The sequence below is a fragment of the Piliocolobus tephrosceles genome, chromosome 10 (genome assembly GCF_002776525.5).
Source record: "Piliocolobus tephrosceles isolate RC106 chromosome 10, ASM277652v3, whole genome shotgun sequence".
Classification (NCBI taxonomy): domain Eukaryota; kingdom Metazoa; phylum Chordata; class Mammalia; order Primates; family Cercopithecidae; genus Piliocolobus; species Piliocolobus tephrosceles.
Window position 1 is genome coordinate 118,977,287 of NC_045443.1, and position 19,125 is coordinate 118,996,411.

Genomic DNA, 19,125 nt, shown 5'->3' on the forward strand with positions numbered 1-19,125 from the left:
AAGTAAGAAACTACAAACTACTCTTAAAAGTTCCTTAAAGGGTAGAATTCTCTTTTTTAGAAAGAGTAGCCTAGGGGTGTCCAATCTTTTGGCTTCCCTGGGCCACATTGGAAGAAGAATTATCTCGGGCCATACATAAAATACACTAACACTAATAATAGCTGATGAACTAAAAAACAAAAATGTTTTAATCACAAAAAAAAATCTCATCATGTTTTAAGAAAGTTTACGAATTTGTTTTGGGCTTCATTCAAAGCCGTCCTGGGCTGTATGCGGCCTGTGTGCTGTGGGTTGGAGGAGCTTAGAGTAGAGAATAGTGGGTGAGAGAAAAGGCTTCAGATGCTTCTAGCTTCAATTCAAATCCTGACTCTGCCACTCACTAGCTGTGTGACCTTGGGCAAGTGACTTAACCTTTCTGGGTCTCCATTTCCTCCTCTGTAAAATGGAAATAATAATAATGATACCTGCCTCATAAAGTGGTCAGGATTAAATGAGTTAATACATATAAAGAGCTTAGATGAGTGCCTGGTGCCTATAAACACTCCAGTGGTAACTATTATAATTTGTATTATCTCTTGGTGATTCTCATAGGTCACAGGCATTGAAAGTGCTCAAATGGCTGGGCACGGTGGCTCACGCCTGTAATCCCAGCACTTTGGAAGGTTGAGGTGGGTGGATCACCTGAGGTCAGGAGTTTGAGACCAGCCTGGCCAACATGGTGAAACCCCATCTCTACTAAAAATAGAAAATTAGCTGGGCATGGTGGCGCATGCCTGTAATCCCAGCTACTTGGGAGGCTGAGGCAGGAGAATTGCCTGAACCCTGGAGGCAGAGGTTGCAGTGAGCCAAGATCGTGCCATTGCACTCCAGCTTGTGCAACAAGAGTAAAACTTTGTCTCAAAAAAAAAAAGAAAGAAAAAGTGCTCAAATGTAATAAAGACAGTATTCATGGAGCGTTTTCTCTGTGCTGTCAGTGTGCTGAGTGCTTTACCTGCACCACCTCATTTGTTTCCCATAAACACTACTGTGGTTTAGGTGCTACTACCCCATTTGGCAGAAGTGGAGATGGAGCCCCCTAGAAGGTATGTAGCTTTGTAGAAAGTCACGTAATTAGCCAACACCGTACTTCCAGCCACTGGCCAGCAGAGGGTTCCCCATCAGTTCAAATCCATTGAATCCTAATGGCAATTTAAGAGACCTGTTTTATTTTATAGGTGGGTGTTTGTGTGGGAAAAGGGCTACCAGGAAACTGACTCCGTGGTCAGCTCCGTTACGACCAAGGTCAAGGGCGTGGCTGTGACCAACACTTCTAAACTTGGATTCCGGATCTGGGATGTGGCGGATTATGTGATACCAGCTCAGGTGTGTCTCCCACTGTTTCTTCTAACACTGACACCTTGCTCTTTACTGACTTTGCACACTTGATTAATGATTGACGTGGACTGAGTCCTGACGTCACCAATGCCCAGAATAATTGTTTTAGTCCAAGAAAGTGGTGCAGCCAAATCTCTTTTCAGCTTAGGATCTAACAGAGTGTATCCAACAGAGTGTATTTCATTCAGCACGGAAGGCTGAAGGACAGGAAGCTTTCCAGGTGGACACCTCAGCCTATCTCAGGCCCAGAAAGATGAGAAAACAAATGTCTTAAATCCTGATAAAAATTCAAGTGGAAATATCACCTTTCCACATTTTGGGTTTGCGTTATTGTCGCAAATCCACAAGCTAAATCTTTTCAGACAGTGTAAAAACTTTAGGCCGGGCGCGGTAGCTCACACCTGTAATCCCAGCGCTTTGGGAGGCCAAGGCAGGCAGATCCCTTGAGCCCAGGAGTTCGAGACCAGCCTGGGCAATGTGGTGAAACCCTGTCTCTACAAACAAAAGAAAAGAAAAGAATTAAAAGACCAGAACCCAAACAAGAAGGAAACAGAGACAGCAGCACAGGACTCCATCGAGAACAAAGGGAAGGGAAGATGTCGTTTACTGCTGCATAGTAGTCTTCAGGCTGTTAATCTGCAAAGCTCCAAGTTAAACATTGACTCTTTAGTCCTAGTAACAGCCTCTGCACCACACAGTCAAACCCTGACATAGCCCTCCAGATGGCTTATGTGCTAAGGGACCAAGGGTAACCAGTGTAGATTAGCTGCCAACTCTTGGCTCAGAGCTCTTGCCAGGGAAAACAAGAACTGCAGAAACTCTTTCTTCAGGTGTGCTCTTCCTCCTGCCTTCTTAAGAGAAGGGTCTTATGGGGTGCCCAGAGAGGAGACCGAGCTAATGAGCCATAAAGGTCAAGTGGAAGGGCTGGGCACGTTGGCTCATGCCTGTAAACCCAGCACTTTGGGAGGCTGAGGCAGGTGTATCATGAGGTCAAGAGATTGAGACCATCCTGGCCAACATGGTGAAACCCTGTCTCTGCTAAAAATACAAAAATTAGCCGGGTGTGGTAGCGGGTGCCCGTAGTCCCAGCTACTAGGGAGGCTGAGGCGGGAGAATCGCTTGAACCTGGGAGGTGGAGGTTGTAGTGAGCCGAGAGCATGCCACTGCACTCCAGCCTGGTGACAGAGGAAGACTCCATCTCAAACAAACAAACAAAAAAAAGATCAAGTGGAACAAGCACCTGTCTCAGCAGAGAGACAGCTGCCGCCTGTGCAGGCGTAGCCTCGTCCCGGCGAGCTCTGGGAATGTCATGCTTGGTGTGTTTACTGGGCGGATGAGGAAGGGCACAAGCCCTGCTTTTGTCCCTTGGTGGAAAGGAGGACCCCACAACTCAGCCTTCCATGGTGGATCTGGGCAGGGGCCGTGTGAGTTCCCTAGGGCTTTCCTCATGAGCTTTCACGATGTCTGTGTTCTTCGTAGATGGAACACAGTCATCTATTGGCAGCCCCTTGGCTCATCTCCAGACTGAAAATCCCCTTAATTTGAAGTAGATAAGAGATAGGAAACAGGCCACGTGCGGTGGTTCAAGCCTGTAATCTCAACGCTTTTGGAAGCTGAGGCAGAAGGATCGCTTGAGCCCACGAGTTTGAGGCTGAAGTGAACTGTGATCATGCCACTGCACTCCAGCTAGGGCAACAGAGCAAGACCCCAACTCTAAAAGAGAGAGAAAAAAAGGAGAGATAGGAAACAAAAAGTAGACCATACTGAATTGTTCCAAGTATAACTCAGGAGAGTCTCAGGAGTAGCCTTCTCTAACACCAAACGAGGAGTGTATTTATACATTGAACACCTGGGAACATGACAACGTGGCGGGAGAGAAGCTGCAGCTCATGCCACATCCTCATGCCTCCTCCTGTGGCCTTCTCCTTGTCTCCCAACATAGTTTGCCCTGGGCCTTTGGAAGATGCCAGCTATTCCTAGAGCTTCTACCACTTGTCAGATGTGGGGTTGGGGATATCTACAGACTGATTGGTTTCTGAGTTGCCCTGCTCCCCAAGATGGCTCCCACTACTGACTGTTCTTCTCAGGAGTGTGAAATGCTGAAAGCTTTGGGCATCTCCTTTTAAAATGCCTGGGCCCAGCCAGGTGCAGTGGCTCATGCCTATAGTCCCAGCACTTTTGGAGGCCAAGGCAGGAGGATCACTGGAGCCCAGGAGTTCAATACCAGCCCGAGCAATATAGTGAGACCCCATCTTGATTGCATGGGTGGTGGGTGGATGGATGGATGGATGGATGGATGGATGGATGGATGGATGGATGGATGGATGGATCGATAGAGAGACAGATAGATAGAATAGATAAATGATAGGATAGAAGAAAAAAAGAAGGAAGGAAGGAAGGAATGGAAGGAAAGGAAAGAGAAAGGAAAGAAAGAAAAAGGAAAGCAAAAAAAAAAGAGAAAAGGAAGGAAAGGATAAGTTAGATAGATGACAGATAGATAGATGATAGGATAGATTAGATAGGTGATAGATGATAAATAGAAAACAGATAGTAGATATAGAATAGATTAGATAGATAGGATAGATTAGATAGATAGATAAAGAGATAGATAGATAGATAATAGATAGATTAGATAGATGGATACCAGCACCCAATGAGAGGAGGATCCAACTAGAATCTTTTGGGGTCTTTGCCTTTTATTCCTTAGATGAGGAGGTCATTATCAGCAATTCTTCAGTCTCATCCTAGCAAATTGCTTTCCAGAAACTCTAAATCAATTATTTGGCACCTTTATATGGATGAGGAGGAAACAGAACCTTCTCAAAGAGAAATGTCACTTGCTGACCCTGACCGAGTCTTCTCTAGAATGTTTTATTTATAATTTCAGTTAGGAAAGAAAACCAGCCAGATTTGAGCCCCGTGAGGCCTCATGTTTTTATTCCTCTGAGATCATCTGGTTGGCAGGGGATGTTTTTAGCACTTGTTGGCTCTTTCCCTCAATAAGTCAAGCTCGATTGAGAAACCATTGCTTCACCTTGCAGACCCCCCCCCTTTTTTTAACTGCAGTCAAGTTCACTTACAGAATATTAACCATTTTAAATCAGGCACAGTGGCTCATGCTCGTAATCCTAGCACTTTGGGAGGCTGAGGCAGGTAGATCACTTGAGGCCAGGAGTTTGAGACCAGCCTGGCCAACATGGTGAAACCCTATCTCTACTAAAAATACGAAAATTAGCCAGGTGTGGTGGTGCGCACCTGTCGTCCCAGCTACTCAGGAGGCTGGAGAATTGCTTGAACCCGGGAGGCGGAGATTGCAGTGAACCGAGATCGTGCCACTGCCCTGCAGCCTGGGCGACACAGCAAGGCTCCATCTCAAATAAATAAATAAGAAAGAAATTAACCATTTTAAAATAAAAAATTCAGCACATTTAGTGCATTCACAGTGTTGTGCAAGCATCACCTCTATCTAGTTCAAAACATTTCCATCACCCCAAAGAGAAGCCTCGTATATTACACAGCCACTCCCCATTCCCCACTTCCCTCACTCCCTGGCAATCCCTAAGTGCTTTGTCTCTATGGACTTGACTGTTCTGGAAATTTCACATCAATGTGATCGTATCTCATGTGGCTTTTGTGTCTGGCTTCTTTCACTCAGCATCATGATTTTGGGGTTCATCCATGTTGTAGCCTGTGTCAGTGCTTTATTCCTTTATTTTATTTTTTGAGACAAAGTCTCACTCCATCACCCAGGCTGGAGTGCACTGGCGTGGTTTCGGCTCACTGCAAACTCCACCTCCCAGGTTCCAGTGATTCTCCTGGCTCAGCCTCCTGAGTGGGATTACAGATGCACACTGCCACACCTGGCTCCGTGTGTGTGTGTGTGTGTGTGTGTGTGTGTGTGTGTGTGTGTGTTTAGTAGAGACGAAGTTTCACTATATTGGCCAGGCTGATCTGGAATTCTTGATCTCAGGTGATCCGCCTGCCTCAGCCTCCCAAAGTACTGGGATTACAAGTGTGAGCCACCGTGCCCGGCCCCTTCATTCCTTTTTATTCATGGCTGAATCACATTCCATTGTGTGACTAGACTAGGACAGACATTTGGGCTGTTTCCACCTTTCTGTTTTTTTGAGACAGTCTCGTTGTGTCATCCAGGCTGGAGTGCAGTGTCACGATCTCGGCTCATTGCAACCTCCGACTCCTGGGTTCAAGCAATTCTCCTGCCTCAGCCTCCCAAGTAGCTGGGACTACAGGCACCTGCCACCACACCCGGCTAATTTTTGTATTTTTAGTAAAGATGGGGTTTCACTGTGTTGACCAGGCTGGTCTTGAACTCGTGACCTCATGATCCGCCTGCTTCAGACTCCCAAAGTGCTGGGATTACAGGCTTGAGCCACCGCACCCAACCTGTTTCCACCTTTTGGCTCTTATGAAAAGTGTTACACTGACTATGTATGTACAAGGACTTGTTTGAGTCGCTGTTTTCCATTCGGTTATAAACTTGGATGGGAGAGAACGGGAGACCATGCGGTCAGTTTTTGAGTTGTCCTCTTCAGTCAACATCTGAGTCGGCTCTCTGTGAGTCCTCTGAGCGTGACTTGCCCGTGCTCCCCTCTGCAGGAGGAAAACTCCATCTTCGTCATGACCAACATGATCCTCACCATGAACCAGACCCAGGACCTGTGTCCCGAGGTAGGAGGCCCCCCAGGAAGAGCCCCAGGCCCCACATGCCTCTCCACACCTGTCCGCCTGTGTGTGCGGCTGGGCCACATGGACCTTGTTTTCACTCCTTCTTTTTCCAGATTCCAGATGAGACCACTGTGTGTAAATCAGATGCCAACTGTACTGCTGGCTCTGCCGGCACCCACAGTAATGGTACGAGCTTGCAGCTTCCTGGGGAGGGCAGCCCCTGAGCAGATGCCCCCACCATGGAGCCTTTCTGATAGAGAAATCCCCCCAGTTCCTTCACATGACCATGGGTGAGCCGGGTGTCGAGGTTGGGGTCCTGGAACCCTCTCTACATTCACCGCTGTCAGTGGAGCCCCAGTGGCCATCCCAGCTCTTGCCCTATTCTGTTTTTCCTCTTCTTCTTTTTTTGAGCCAGAGTCTTGCTCCGTTGCCCAAGCTGGCGTGCAGTGGCATGATCTAGGCTCACTGCAACCTCCACCTCCCACGTTCAAGCAATTCTCCTGCCTCAGCCTCCCGAATAGCTGGGATTACAGGCACACGCCACCACGCCCAGCTAATTTTTGTATTTTTTGTAGAGATAGGGTTTTACCATGTTAGCCAGGCTGGTCTTGAACTCCTGACCTCAGGTGATCCACCCACCTCAGCCCCCCAAAGTGCTAGGATTACAGGCATGAGTTACTGCGCCCAGCCTCTTGTCCCATTCTTTAGCTTGGCATCACCCTGGCTGAGATGTGGCTGGCACACAGGTGACTGTCTTCCTCCAATTCTAACTCCTGGACACTGACACTATCTAAATCCCAGATTTGCACAGCTCAAGATTGGCCGCATGGGAGGCTGGATGGGGCTCTCCCTCTCTACTCCAAAAAGGTAGAAAATGAGAGACCCCTGTGGACGTGAGATCCCCGCTTGTGCTTGTAGGAGTCTCAACAGGCAGATGCGTACCTTTCAACCGGTCCGTCAAGACGTGTGAAGTGGCAGCCTGGTGCCCAGTGGAGGATGACACACACGTGCCACAGTGAGTCCAGCACTAGGGAAGGAAGTGCCTTTTTATTATTTATTTATTTATTTATTTATTTATTTATTTATTTATTTATTTATTTTTGAGACACAATGTCACTCTGTACCCCAGGTTAGAGTGTAGTGGTGTGATCTTGACTCACCACAACCTCCGCCTCCCGGGTTCAAACAATTTTCTGTGCCTCAGCCTCCCGAGTAGATGAGATTATAGGCGCCCACCACCACGCCCAGCTAACTTTTTGTATTTTTAGTAGAGCCGGGATCTTGCCATGTCGGCCAGGCTGGTCTCGAACTCCTGACCTCAAGTGATCCACCTGTCTTGGCCTCCCAAAGTGCTAGGATTACAGGCAGGAGCCACCATACCCAGCTGGAAGCACCTTCAACTCTGGGTGTCAGCCTTGAGCAGAGGTGGTCAAGGAGTTACACCTGTGTGTTGTGGCTTTTTGTGTGTTTCTGGTGTCTGCGTGGAGTCAGACTGCCCTAAGATGGCTGCTCTCAACCACAAGGCAGCGACCATCAGTGGTAAGGTGGGCCACAAGTGTCTGTCACTCACGAGAAGGGTGCAGCTGACTTCCTTGTATGTTAGGACTCTGTCAGTTGCAAATAACTGACAGGAAACAGTTCTCAGTGCCTTAAGCACATGTGCACAAACACACACACGCATACACATGTGTGCATACCGGGGGGGCAGTGTATTGTTCGGCTAACCAAAAAGATCCAGCATGGCCATGAGAATCTCGTGCCAGGCTGAGGTAGAAGAATCTCTTGAACTGGGGAGGCAGTGATTGCTGAGCTGAGATGGTGCCACTGCACTCCCGCCTGGGCGACAGAGGCCACTGCACTCCCGCCTGGGCGACAGAGTGAGGGATAAAGGACAACACCCTAGTCTCCCCTCCTGGCTCTGCATCCCTCCGTGCCAGCTTCACTTGCAGGACCCACAGCATAGCCCAGGAGGCAGCACTGCACTTACAGCCCCCCAAGGCGGAGTGTCCCTTCCCAGCTGTCCCTGGAGATTCTAGACTAGACCTGTCCATCATCACATCAACGGCCATATCTCTCAACCCATCTCTGTGGCTGGGGCATGGGTTTCGCTTATCAGCTTGGGCCTGGGTCACATGCCCACCTCTGCAGCTGGGGTTAGAGTCAGACCCACCCAAGTGACACAGGCAAGCATCGGGGAGACATGGCTTCCAAAGGACATTTGGGGTTCTGTTACCAGAAAAGCTGGGTGCAGATGCTGGGAAGAAAACAACAGATATTTGCTACAATGTATTTTCAACTAAACTAGACAGGTTCGTCCTGGCGCAGTGGCTAATGCTATAATCCTAGCACTTTGGGAGGCTGAGGCCGGCGGATCATCTGAGGCCAGGAGTTTGAGACCAGCCCAACATGGAGAAACCCCATCTCTACTAAAAAATACAAAAATTAGCCAGGCATAGTGGCGGTTGTCTGTAATCCCAGCTACTTGGGAGACTGAGGTAGAAGAATCGCTTGAACCCGGGAAGTGGAGATCCCGGTGATCTCAGTGAGCTGAGATCTCGCTTCTGCACTCTAGCCTGGGTGACAGAGAGAGACTCTGTCTCAAAAAATAAAAATCAAATAAATAAATAAAGAAATAAATAAATAAAAATTTAAATATCAGCTAAACTAGGCAGGTTCCAGGGTTGCTCTAGAATAACATTCTTCCTGGTGGTAATTGGCTGGACTTCGTGGGGCGGAGTCCGGGCAGCGCTCTGAGAAGTGGGTGCAGCCCAGGGCCTTTCTCACCAAGAGCTCAGACCGAGGCCTCCATGAGCCCTGGGGAGCAGGAAGCCACTAAACCTTATCCTGGGTGTGTTGAGACTAAGGAAAGGCTGAGAACTGCAGATTTAGAGATTGCTAAGGCAAGGGAAGGAGATAGAAAAAGAAAAGGAATCCTGGCATCTTAGAGCCGGAGAGGATCTCGCAGAGCTGTGCTCTCCAACACAGGAGACTCTGGCCACGCGTGGCTATTGAAAATTGAAATATGACTGGGTCCAAAAGAAGATGGGCTGCCCATAGGAAGTGCACTCATCATCGAATCGGATTTTATTTTTTCTTTTTTTTGAGTCAAAGTCTCGCTCTGTCGTCCAGGCTGGAGTACAGTGGTGTGATCTTGGCTCACCGCAACCTCTGCCTCCCAGGTTCAAGTGGTTCTCCTGCCTCTGCCTCCTGAGTAGCTGGGATTATAGGCACTCACCACCATACCTTGCTAATTTTTGTGTTTTTAGTAGAGAGTGGGTTTCACCATGTTGGCCAGGCTGGTCTCAAACTCCTGACCTCAGGTGATCCACCTGCCTCAGCCTCCCGAAGTGCTGGGATTACAGGTGTGAGCCAGCACGCCCAGCCTGATTCTGAACATTTATTTATTTATTTATTTTATTTTGTTTTTTGAGATGGAGTCTCACTCTGTCGCCCAGGCTGGAGTGCAGTGGTGCCATCTCTGCTCACTGCAAGTTCTGCCTTCTGGGTTCACACCATTCTCCTGCCTCAGCCTCCCAAGTAGCTGGGACTACAGGCGCCCGCCACCATGCCCAGCTAACTTTTTTGTATTTTTAGTAGAGACCGGGTTTCACCATGTTAGCCAGGATGGTCTTGATCTGACCTCATGATCCACCTGCCTTGGCCTCCCAAAGTGCTGGGATTACAGGCGTGAGTCACTGCACCCGGCCCTGAATATTTATTATGAAAAAAAGAATGTATAATATCTCATTGATTTTTTATGTTGGTTACATGTTGAAGTTATATTTTGGGTTATTGTATAAAATTGTACTTGTTTCTTTTACTTTGTAATGTGGCTATTAGGAAACTTTAAATTGGAGTGTGGCTTGTAGTTGTGTCTCCTAAGATACTTTTGTTTTGAGACAGGATCTTGCTCTGTCACCCAGTGCAGTGATAACAACCATGGCTCACTGCAGCCTCGAACTCCTGGACTCAAGTGATCTTCCCGCCTCATCTTCCTGTGTAGCTGGGACCACAGGGGCACACCACCATGCCCAGCTAACTTATTTTTTGTAGAGACAGGGTTTCGCTGTGTTGCCCAGGCTGGTCCTGAACTCCTGGGCTCAAGCAACCCACCTGCCTTAGCCTCCCGAAGTGCTGGGATGACAGGGTGAGCCACCACACCTGACCTCACAATATACTTTCATTGGACCTCACTGTTATAGATCTAATCCAGTGTAGAATGATTTTTAAGTACACACTGACATAAGAAATAACATTGGCCAGGCACAGTGGCTCACACCTATAATCCCAGCACTTTGGGAGGCAGAGACGGGTGGATCACTTGAGGCCAGGAGTTCAAAACCAGCCTGTCCAACATGGTGAAACCCCCCTCTACTAAAAATAGAAAAATTAGCCAGGCGTCGTGGTGCGCGCCTGTAATCCCAGCCACTCAGGAAGCTGAGGCACGAGAATTGCTTGAACCTGGGAGACGGAGGTTGCAGTGAGCCGAGATCATACCACCGCGCTCCAGCCTGGGCGACAGAATAAGACTCTGTCTCAGAAACAAAACAAAAACTAAAACGCTTTGGAACTAGATAGAGGTGATGATTGCACAACATTATGAATGTACTAAATGCCACAGAACTGGCCAGTTTAAAATGGTTAATTTTATGTTATGTGAATTTCATCTCAATTTCTCTAAAAAGGTGAGTTGATCTTAAAGTATTACATATGAGGTACACAGTTGTGGGGGGGGGTGTTATGGTACAGGAAATGACAAAACTTGAACACCCCTGTTGTAAGCCATCCCTCTTGAGGGAGTGGGGACTTTGAAAACCTGAGAGAAGGCCAGGTATGGTGGCCCATGCCTGTAATCCCAGCACTTTGGGAGGCCGAGGTGGGTGGATCACCTGAGATTGGGAGTTTGACACCAGCCTGGCCAACATGGTGAAACCCCATCTCTACTAAAAATAAGAAAAAATTAGCCAGGCGTGGTGGCGCACACCTGTAACCCCAGCTACTCGGGAGGCTGAGGCAGGAGAATCACTTGTACCCAGAGGTTGCAATGAGCCAAGATTGCAGCATTACACTCCAGCCTGAGCAACAGGAGCGAGACGCCATCTCACCTGATCCAGATGGGGTCTTTGGCCCGACAAAAGCCCCCTGGTCCCAGCCTTTCTCTGACAGCAGCAGTGACAGGCTCAGCTCTCCTCAGAGTACAGCCCTGTCACTGGCCTTGCTCCTGTCTCAGGGCTGGGGAGACTGTTGATGTTGTCATTCCAAAGACCCCACCTGGATCAGGGAACATTCCCCACAGAAGGGTCAGCCGTACAGTGCCAGATTCTCCAGGAGAAATTCACCAAAGAAGTGGAGTCCCCTTGGGGACAGATTCAACTTGCGTTGTCAGTCAGGAGCTGACGTGGCACTTCTGAGAAGAGGCGGGTGCACCTCCTGGCAGGTGCTTTGTGCACTTTTCAGACAGGTCAAGATCCAGCCTGTAGGCAAATTTACTTTTGCTTTGGCGTGTTAAACCGGATCTGCCCAGCCTTCATTCTTTCCCTGGAGAACGCCTAAGGCCCCAAGCCCCTAAGGCCCGGAAGCCCGGCCTACTGGTTTCCAGTGAGGCCACGGATCCCCTCCCTGGTTAGCGATTCGGTTTTCACTGCCTTGGGGGAGAGGGCCTGCCCTTCCTTGAGAGGAAGAACCTGGAAGGCTCGGCTCAGTCTCTTCTCTTGGAAGAGAAGAGTGTGTGTGCAGAAGGGAGTAGAAAATGTTAGAGGTGTTTCATCTTCTTGACAAAATGACATTGTAAGATGTGTGTATATGTTTTTAAAAATAGTACATAGGGGCTGAACACGGTGGCTCACTCCTGTAGTCCAGTACAGGGAGGCGGAGGTGGGAGTACCGCTTGAGGTCAGGAGTTCCAGACCAGCCTGGGCAATGTAGGAAGACTTCATCTCTACAAAAAAAAAAAAAAGAAAGAAAGAAATTTTAATTAGCCAGGCGTGGTGATGCATGCCTATAGTTCCAGCTACTTGAGAGGCTGAGGTGGGAGACCTCCCTTGAGCCTGGGAGGTTGAGGCTACAAGAAGCTGTGTTCATGCAACTGTACTCCAGCCTGGGCAGCAGAGCAAGGCCCTGTCTCAAAAATATTTATAGGCTGGGCGCGGTGGCTCACGCGTGTAATCCCAACACTTTGGGAGGCTGAAGCAGGCGGATCACTTGAGGCCAGGAGTTGGAGACCAGCCTGACCAACATGGTGGAACCCTGTCTCTACTAAAAATACAAAAAAAGTTAACCAGGCATAGTGGTGCACACCTGTAATCCCAGCTACTCAGGAGGCTGAGGCAGGAGAATTGCCTGAACTCAGGAGGCTGAGGTTGCAGTGAGCTGAGATCGCACCTTTGCACTCAAGTCTGGGTGACAGAATGACTCCATCTCAAAAAATAATAATAATAAATATATATATATGTATTGTGTGTGTGTGTATATATATATAAATATATATACACACTATATATATATAATATATATATATAACATGGGTATGTGAGTATTTGTATATATTTGTATTTCATTAACAGTAATGTTATCATTGTTTTTCAGACCTGCTTTTTTAAAGGCTGCAGAAAACTTCACTCTTTTGGTTAAGAACAACATCTGGTATCCCAAATTTAATTTCAGCAAGTAAGTGGTGGCCGTGCGTGTTGCGTGAGTTCACCAGGGTCTTGGAGAAACTTCTGGCTCTTCTCTCTTCTCTGAGGTTTTCATTGCTCTGATTTTCTGCTTCCTCTCGACTTTAGGAGGAATATCCTTCCCAACACCACCACTACTTACCTCAAGTCGTGCGTTTATGACGCTAAAACAGATCCCTTCTGCCCCATATTCCGTCTTGGCAAAATAGTGGAGAATGCAGGACACAGCTTTCAGGACATGGCCGTGGAGGTGGGTGCGGCTCCTGGCTCTCCTGACCCAGCCCTGGAGGCATCTCGTGCCAGGCGCTGAGGAAAGCCTCGCCATGTCTCTGCTGCTCACCCCCAGGGAGGCATCATGGGCATCCAGGTCAACTGGGACTGCAACCTGGACAGAGCCGCCTCCCTCTGCTTGCCCAGGTACTCCTTCCGCCGCCTCGATACACGGGATGTCGAGCACAACGTGTCTCCTGGCTACAATTTCAGGTGGGCGTGAGCTTGGACCCCTCGCTCATGTTGTGGGGGGTGCTGGTGGCTGGGTACACACCAGTGGGGGCACCCACGCCCGCTGAAGACTCAGGCAGCACCCCAAGGACAACCTGCTGGTCCCCCATCCAAGGCAACAGGAAGGCCATGCCGGGAAAATGCGCTTAGTGGTGTCCTGCTCCAGGGCCATCCCAGCCCCCGAGAACCCTCCTTGCCCTTTCCTGCCACAAGAAACGTGTTGAGATAGTTCTTAGAGCAGCCAGGAGAGGCTGGGGGCTTGAGCTTTCCAGCGCCAGCCTCAGCCATGACCTCCATTCACTGTCTCGAGGAGCAGATGATCCATGATCCTCCAGTCCAAAGGCCTCTGGGGCCTGGCCCAGGAATTGGTTTCTCAAAGGTTGAACCTGTGCCAGAATCTCCAGAGTGCAGGGGACACAGGTTTGAGGCCCCTGAAAGGCCTTGCTTGGTTCCCTGCTGCAAATGCTGACATCTCGGTGTTCTGGGGTAGTTGTAAGCAAGTCCCACAAACAGTGGCTTGCAACCACAGGACTTGATTTTCTCGCAGTTCTGGAGGCCGCAACCTAAAATCCAGGCGTCAGCAGGGCCGTGCTCGCTCCGAAGGCTCTGGAGAGAGTCCTTACTTGTCTCTCCCGGCTTCTGGTAGCCCACGGCATTCCTTGGCTTGTGGACGCATCACTCCAGTACTCTGCCTCTGCTGTCATGAGGCCTTCTGCCCTGTGTGTATCTCTGTGTCTTTTCTTCTTGTAAGGGCAGCAGTCACTGAATTTAGGGCCCACCCTACTCCAGTATGACCTCATCTTAACAAATTACGTCTGCCAAGATCTTATTTCCAAATAAGGTCACACTCCCAGGCTTCAGGTAGATGTGCATTTTGGGGGACACACTGTTCAACCCACTACAGCTGATGATCTCATGACAGGGTCTTATTGCCACTTCCTTGAGGCAGCAGAATCTGTAGCCAGGTACATTTCCATGTACCCTTTGTTGCATTTTTCACACTCCTTGAAAAAGAGAAAAAGAGGCCCTCCAGGCTGGGCACAGTGACTCATGCCTGTAATCCTAGCACTCTGGGAGGCCAAGGCGGGCAGATCACCTGAGGTCAGGAGTTGAAGACCAGCCTGGCCAGCATGGCGAAAACCCGGCTCTACTAAAAAAAAATAATAATAATACAAAAATTAGCTGGGCATGATGGCGCATGCCTGTAATCCCAGCTACTTGGGAGGCTGAGGCAGGAGAATCGCTCGAGCCAGGGAGGCGGAGGTTGCAGTGAGCCGAGATCGCACCACTGCACTCCAGCCCCAGCGACAAAGCAAGTCTCCGTCTCAGGGAAAAAAAAAGAGGCCCTGCAAGGACCTTCCTGGGCGCGTTCAGCGGCGCTTTGGGCTGCACTTGCCTCCCTCTAGTGGTGACATGTGGAATCCGATCCATACGGGAGCCTAAGACCTGTAATTGTGGGATCTGCTGTCCTTTTGAAACTTCTGGCTCACTGAGTAAAGCAGATATTTGAATTTTTCTTTTCTAACAGTTAGATTTGTGTTATTCCCTCTCTGCTGTCACATACTTCTTGTGGAAACCTCAAGCTTAGGTCAGAGCCCTAAAACAGAAAGACCTCAGGACGCCTATCCCCTGACCTCGGCCAGCACCAGGCCCTGCCTGTGTCTCCCAGGCCTGGCCCATGGCGTGGAAGTTGTGGGCCAGATAAAGCATGGACCTAGGGTGTGGGCCGAGGCTCCTGGTGGATCCCTGGAGAACATGGGGTAGCAGATGGTATGTCTTGATGATTCCTCACCAACCATCCATCCCCTGCTCACGCGTGTGAGCACTCTCACTCGCTCGCTCGCGCGCTCTCTTTTTTTTTAAGGGAGTGACTTGCTCTGTCCCCCAGGTTGGAGTGCAGTGGTGTGATTTCAGCTCACTGCAACCTTTACCTCCTGGGTTCAAGCGATTCTCCTGCCTCAGCCTTCTGAGTAACTGGGATTACAGGCACAGGCCGCCACACCCAGCTAGTTTTTTGTATTTTTATTAGAGACGGGGTTTCTCCATGTTGACCAGGCTGGTCTCGAGCTCCTCACCTCAAGTGATCTACCCGCCTCAGCCTCCCAAAGTGCCAGAATTACAGGTGTGAGCCACCACACCTGGCCATATATTTTTAAATGGTCTTATTGAGATGCAATTCACATGCAATACCGTTCACCCATTTGAAGTGCAGAATGCATCGTTTTCACTATATTCACAGATAAGTGCAACCTTCACCACAGTCCATTTTAGAACATTTCCGTCGTCTCAAAAAGAAACCCTGCACCCTTCTGTCATTCCCCTGCCCCTGGCAACAGTGGTCTGCTTTCTGTCTCTGCAGATGTGCCTCTTCTGGGCATTTCATATAAATAGAATCAATCTGTGGCCTTTTGTGTCTGGCTCCTTCCCCTTAGCCTGATGTTTTCAAGCTTCATCCATGTTGTAGCCTGTGTCAGTACCTCATCTTTTTATGGCCAAGTACTCTGTTGTGTTGACAGACAACATTTTGTTCATCTCTTTATCTATGTGACAAATCAGTGGTTCTTGTTGTTGTTGTTGTTGTTCTTGAAGACTGTGTGAACAGAATCAATGTTTCTTTGAAAAAAATAAAAAAGAAAGCCCTGGGTCAAGAGATTGAGATCATCCAGGCCAATTTGGTGAAACCCCATCTCTAGTAAACAATCCAAAAATTAGCTGGGCGTGGTGGCGCGCACCTGTAGTCCCAGCTACTTGGGAGGCTGAGGCAGGAGAATTGCTTGAACCCAGGAGGTGGAGGTTGCAGTGAGCTAAGATTGGTGCCCCTACACTCCAGCCTGGCAACAGAGGGAGACTCCATCTCAAAAAAAAAAAAAAAAAAGGCCCTGCACTGATGCTGTGTTTGGGGCTGGCTTAGTCCCCTCTTGCAATGCTGGCTGGTCACATTCTTACTGTTAGATGTTGGAGGCCAGGGTCCCTTGAGGGAGGCAGGTGGGATGTACCAAGTGGGATGCTGAGAGCAAACTGTTCAGGTTCAGGAGGGGATGGTGGTGCTGGAGAAGGAGGTCTCCCTGTGTCCCTCCACCTCGTGGGCTTCACGTCTTCCTGCTTGCACAGCCCGCCTCAGCCAGGAGAGGCCCCAAGCCGCTCCAGCATCTGTTCAGCCAGCAGAATGGACCATTCGCCCATGCCAGCTCCACTCTAACATCCTCTCCCAGGGCCCAAGGCCCTGCCGCAGCCATCTCCCCCGATCCATCCTCCTTCTCCTCAGGTTTGCCAAGTACTACAGAGACCTGGCTGGCAAGGAGCAGCGCACGCTCATCAAGGCCTACGGCATCCGCTTCGACATCATCGTGTTTGGGAAGGTAGCTCGTCGCCACTGGCTCCCTCCATCACTCCCTGCAGGGACAAGGGGCCTCTCCCTGCCCCTGCAGAAACACTTTTTTCCTTTTTCTCTGTCTTGACAGGCAGGGAAATTTGACATCATCCCCACCATGATCAACATCGGCTCTGGCCTGGCGCTGCTGGGCATGGTGAGTGGGCTAGGCCCTGCCTTCACCCTCACGGTGAGGTGAGACCCTGGGCTGGACTCCTGGTCCTGGCCCTGGGCCCGAGACCTCACATGTGTTTCCAGACTTGACCCTCTGGCCTTCTTTCCCTTAGCCCCCAGCCCTCCTTCCACCTTCCCTTCACCAAGACCACACCCCTTGGGTCCCAGCCTTCTCCCAAGAGATAGGGGTGCCTTTCCATTCTGGTAAAGATTCCAGGCTTCTCAGGAAGGGGCACGCAAAGAATAAGAGGGGCTGCAATCCTGGCTCACTCTTACCCTGTGCTAAATTCAGGCGACCGTGCTGTGTGACATCATAGTCCTCTACTGCATGAAGAAAAGACTCTACTATCGGGAGAAGAAATATAAATATGTGGAAGATTATGAGCAGGTAGGCCCCTCCTGGCCGCCAGCAGGTGCAGGCCTCTCATCTCCCGGGTGCGGGAGCCCTGGGCGTGGGCCCGTCTGGGGAGGCTGTTCTGCAGAGGCTGGCGCCAGTGTGGCGCAGTGTCCCCGTGAACCCGGGCCGTCCCGCCACTCTCAGCAGCTGCTCCATCCCTAGGCGCCGTACTCGATTGACTCTTTAAACGCAGCCTCGTTTCAATGAGCGATATCTCAAGTTGGTTATGATAATGCATGCTCTGAGAATGCCTGTGTGCACACACTACTTCAGTTCACCTTGTGGAACAGGAAAGGTTGGGTTCCAGGCCTGGGACCAGCTTGAGAACCCCTGACAGTGAAGTCCCTGGAGCGTACCTCCCTCCAGCCTGCCACAAGGGGTCCCAGGGGCACCTTGATCTGCTTGTGTCCTTCTTTGCAGGGTCTTGCTAGTGAGCTGGACCCATGAGGCCTACCCCACACCTGGGCTCTCCACGGCCCCATCGAAGAACAGAGAGGAGGAGGAGGGAGAAATGGCCACCACATCACCCCAGAGAAAGGTCTGGAATCTGATTGAGTCTCCACTCCACAAGTACTCAGGGTTCCCCAGCGGCTCCTGTGTGTTGTGTGCAGGATCTGTTTGACCACTCGGCCCAGGAAGTCACCAGTCTGTTCTTGGCTGGGTCAACTCTGTTATTCCCGCAACCTGGGGTTGTGAGGGGGAGCACTGGCCCGAGGAAGTGGCACTGCTGTGACTTTCAGGGCTGGAGCTGGCTTTGCTCAGAAACCTCCTGTCTCCAGCTCTCTCCTGGACAGGCCCAGTCCTCTGAGGCACGGTAGCTCTGTTGGAGCACTTTATGTGGCAGGGGAGGCCGCCTGGTTGCAGTCATTAGACTTGTAGCAGGCCTGGGCTGCAGGCTTCCCCCAACCATTCCCTGCAGCCATGAGGCAGAGCTGGCATTTCTCCTCAGAGAAGCGCTGTGCTGAAGTGATCGAGGACCAGACATTAAAGCCTGATTTTCTTAATCCCTGTCTGTTGCCTCGTAGCATGTGCTAGAACCTTCCTTCCCACCCTTTACGACAACCAGTAAATCCACTTGTCCGGCTCACTGTGCTCAGAAAAGGTCCATGGGATAGTCTATTTCTAGTGCTTATGCACATTTCCCCTACTTCTTTATTTATTTTTGAGGCAGAGTCTTACTCTGCCACCGAGGCTGGAGTGCAGTGGCACAATCTCTGCACACTGCATCCTCCACCTCCCAGGTTCAAGCGATTCTCCTGCCTCAGCCTCCCGAGTAGCTGGGACTACAGACGCCCGCCACCATGACCAGCTAATTTTTGTATTTTTAGTAGAGGCAGGGTTTCATCATGTTGGCCACGAGGCTGGTCTCGAACTCCTGACCTCAAACGATCCGCCTCCCTTAGCCTCTCAAAGTGCTTGGATTACAGGTGTGCGCCACCACGCCTGGCCTATTTATTTTTATTACCCAGGCTGGAGTGCAGTGGCGTGATCACTGCTCACTGCAGCCTCCATCTGCTGGGCTTCAGTGATCCTCCTACCTCAGCCTCCCATAGTGCTGGGATTACAGGCATGAGCCACCGCACCCAGCTGCCTACTTTTTAAAGCCTAATAATTTCTGTCATTAGCTTGTCTTCCTATACAGTTCACAGGACACTTTTTCTATAGTGACATCTTTTTTTTATTTTATTTATTTATTTATTTTTTGAGACGGAGTCTCGCTGTGTCACCCAAGCTGGAGTGCAGTGGTCAGATCTCAGCTCACTGCAAGCCCCGCCTCCCGGGTTTATGTCATTCTCCTGCCTCAGCCTCCCAAGTAGCTGGGCCTACAGGCGCCCGCCACCTCGCCCAGCTAGTTTTTTGTATTTTTTAATAGAGACGGGGTTTCACCGGGTTAGCCAGGATGGTCTCGATCTCCTGACCTCGTGATCCGCCCGTCTCGGCCTCCTAAA

General features: G+C 50.0%; 1 protein-coding gene across 2 annotated transcripts in view; it reads left to right on the top strand.

Moving 5' to 3' along the window:
• The window catches only part of P2RX4 (purinergic receptor P2X 4), a 24,294-nt gene extending 6,114 nt beyond the window's left edge, over nucleotides 1-18,180 (top strand). The window contains exons 2-12 of one of the 2 annotated variants that reach the window (XM_023204959.3): nucleotides 1,215-1,362; nucleotides 5,992-6,063; nucleotides 6,174-6,246; nucleotides 6,979-7,075; nucleotides 12,646-12,726; nucleotides 12,843-12,984; nucleotides 13,081-13,217; nucleotides 16,501-16,594; nucleotides 16,697-16,762; nucleotides 17,072-17,167; nucleotides 17,597-18,180. In XM_023204959.3, the coding sequence (XP_023060727.1) occupies nucleotides 1,215-1,362; nucleotides 5,992-6,063; nucleotides 6,174-6,246; nucleotides 6,979-7,075; nucleotides 12,646-12,726; nucleotides 12,843-12,984; nucleotides 13,081-13,217; nucleotides 16,501-16,594; nucleotides 16,697-16,762; nucleotides 17,072-17,167; nucleotides 17,597-17,623 (1,033 nt within the window). In that variant the 3' untranslated portion in view covers nucleotides 17,624-18,180. The remainder of the gene's footprint in view (nucleotides 1-1,214; nucleotides 1,363-5,991; nucleotides 6,064-6,173; nucleotides 6,247-6,978; nucleotides 7,076-12,645; nucleotides 12,727-12,842; nucleotides 12,985-13,080; nucleotides 13,218-16,500; nucleotides 16,595-16,696; nucleotides 16,763-17,071; nucleotides 17,168-17,596) is intronic. The other variant, XM_023204967.3, reaches the window with a different exon arrangement.
• The last annotated feature ends 945 nt before the right edge of the window (nucleotides 18,181-19,125 follow it).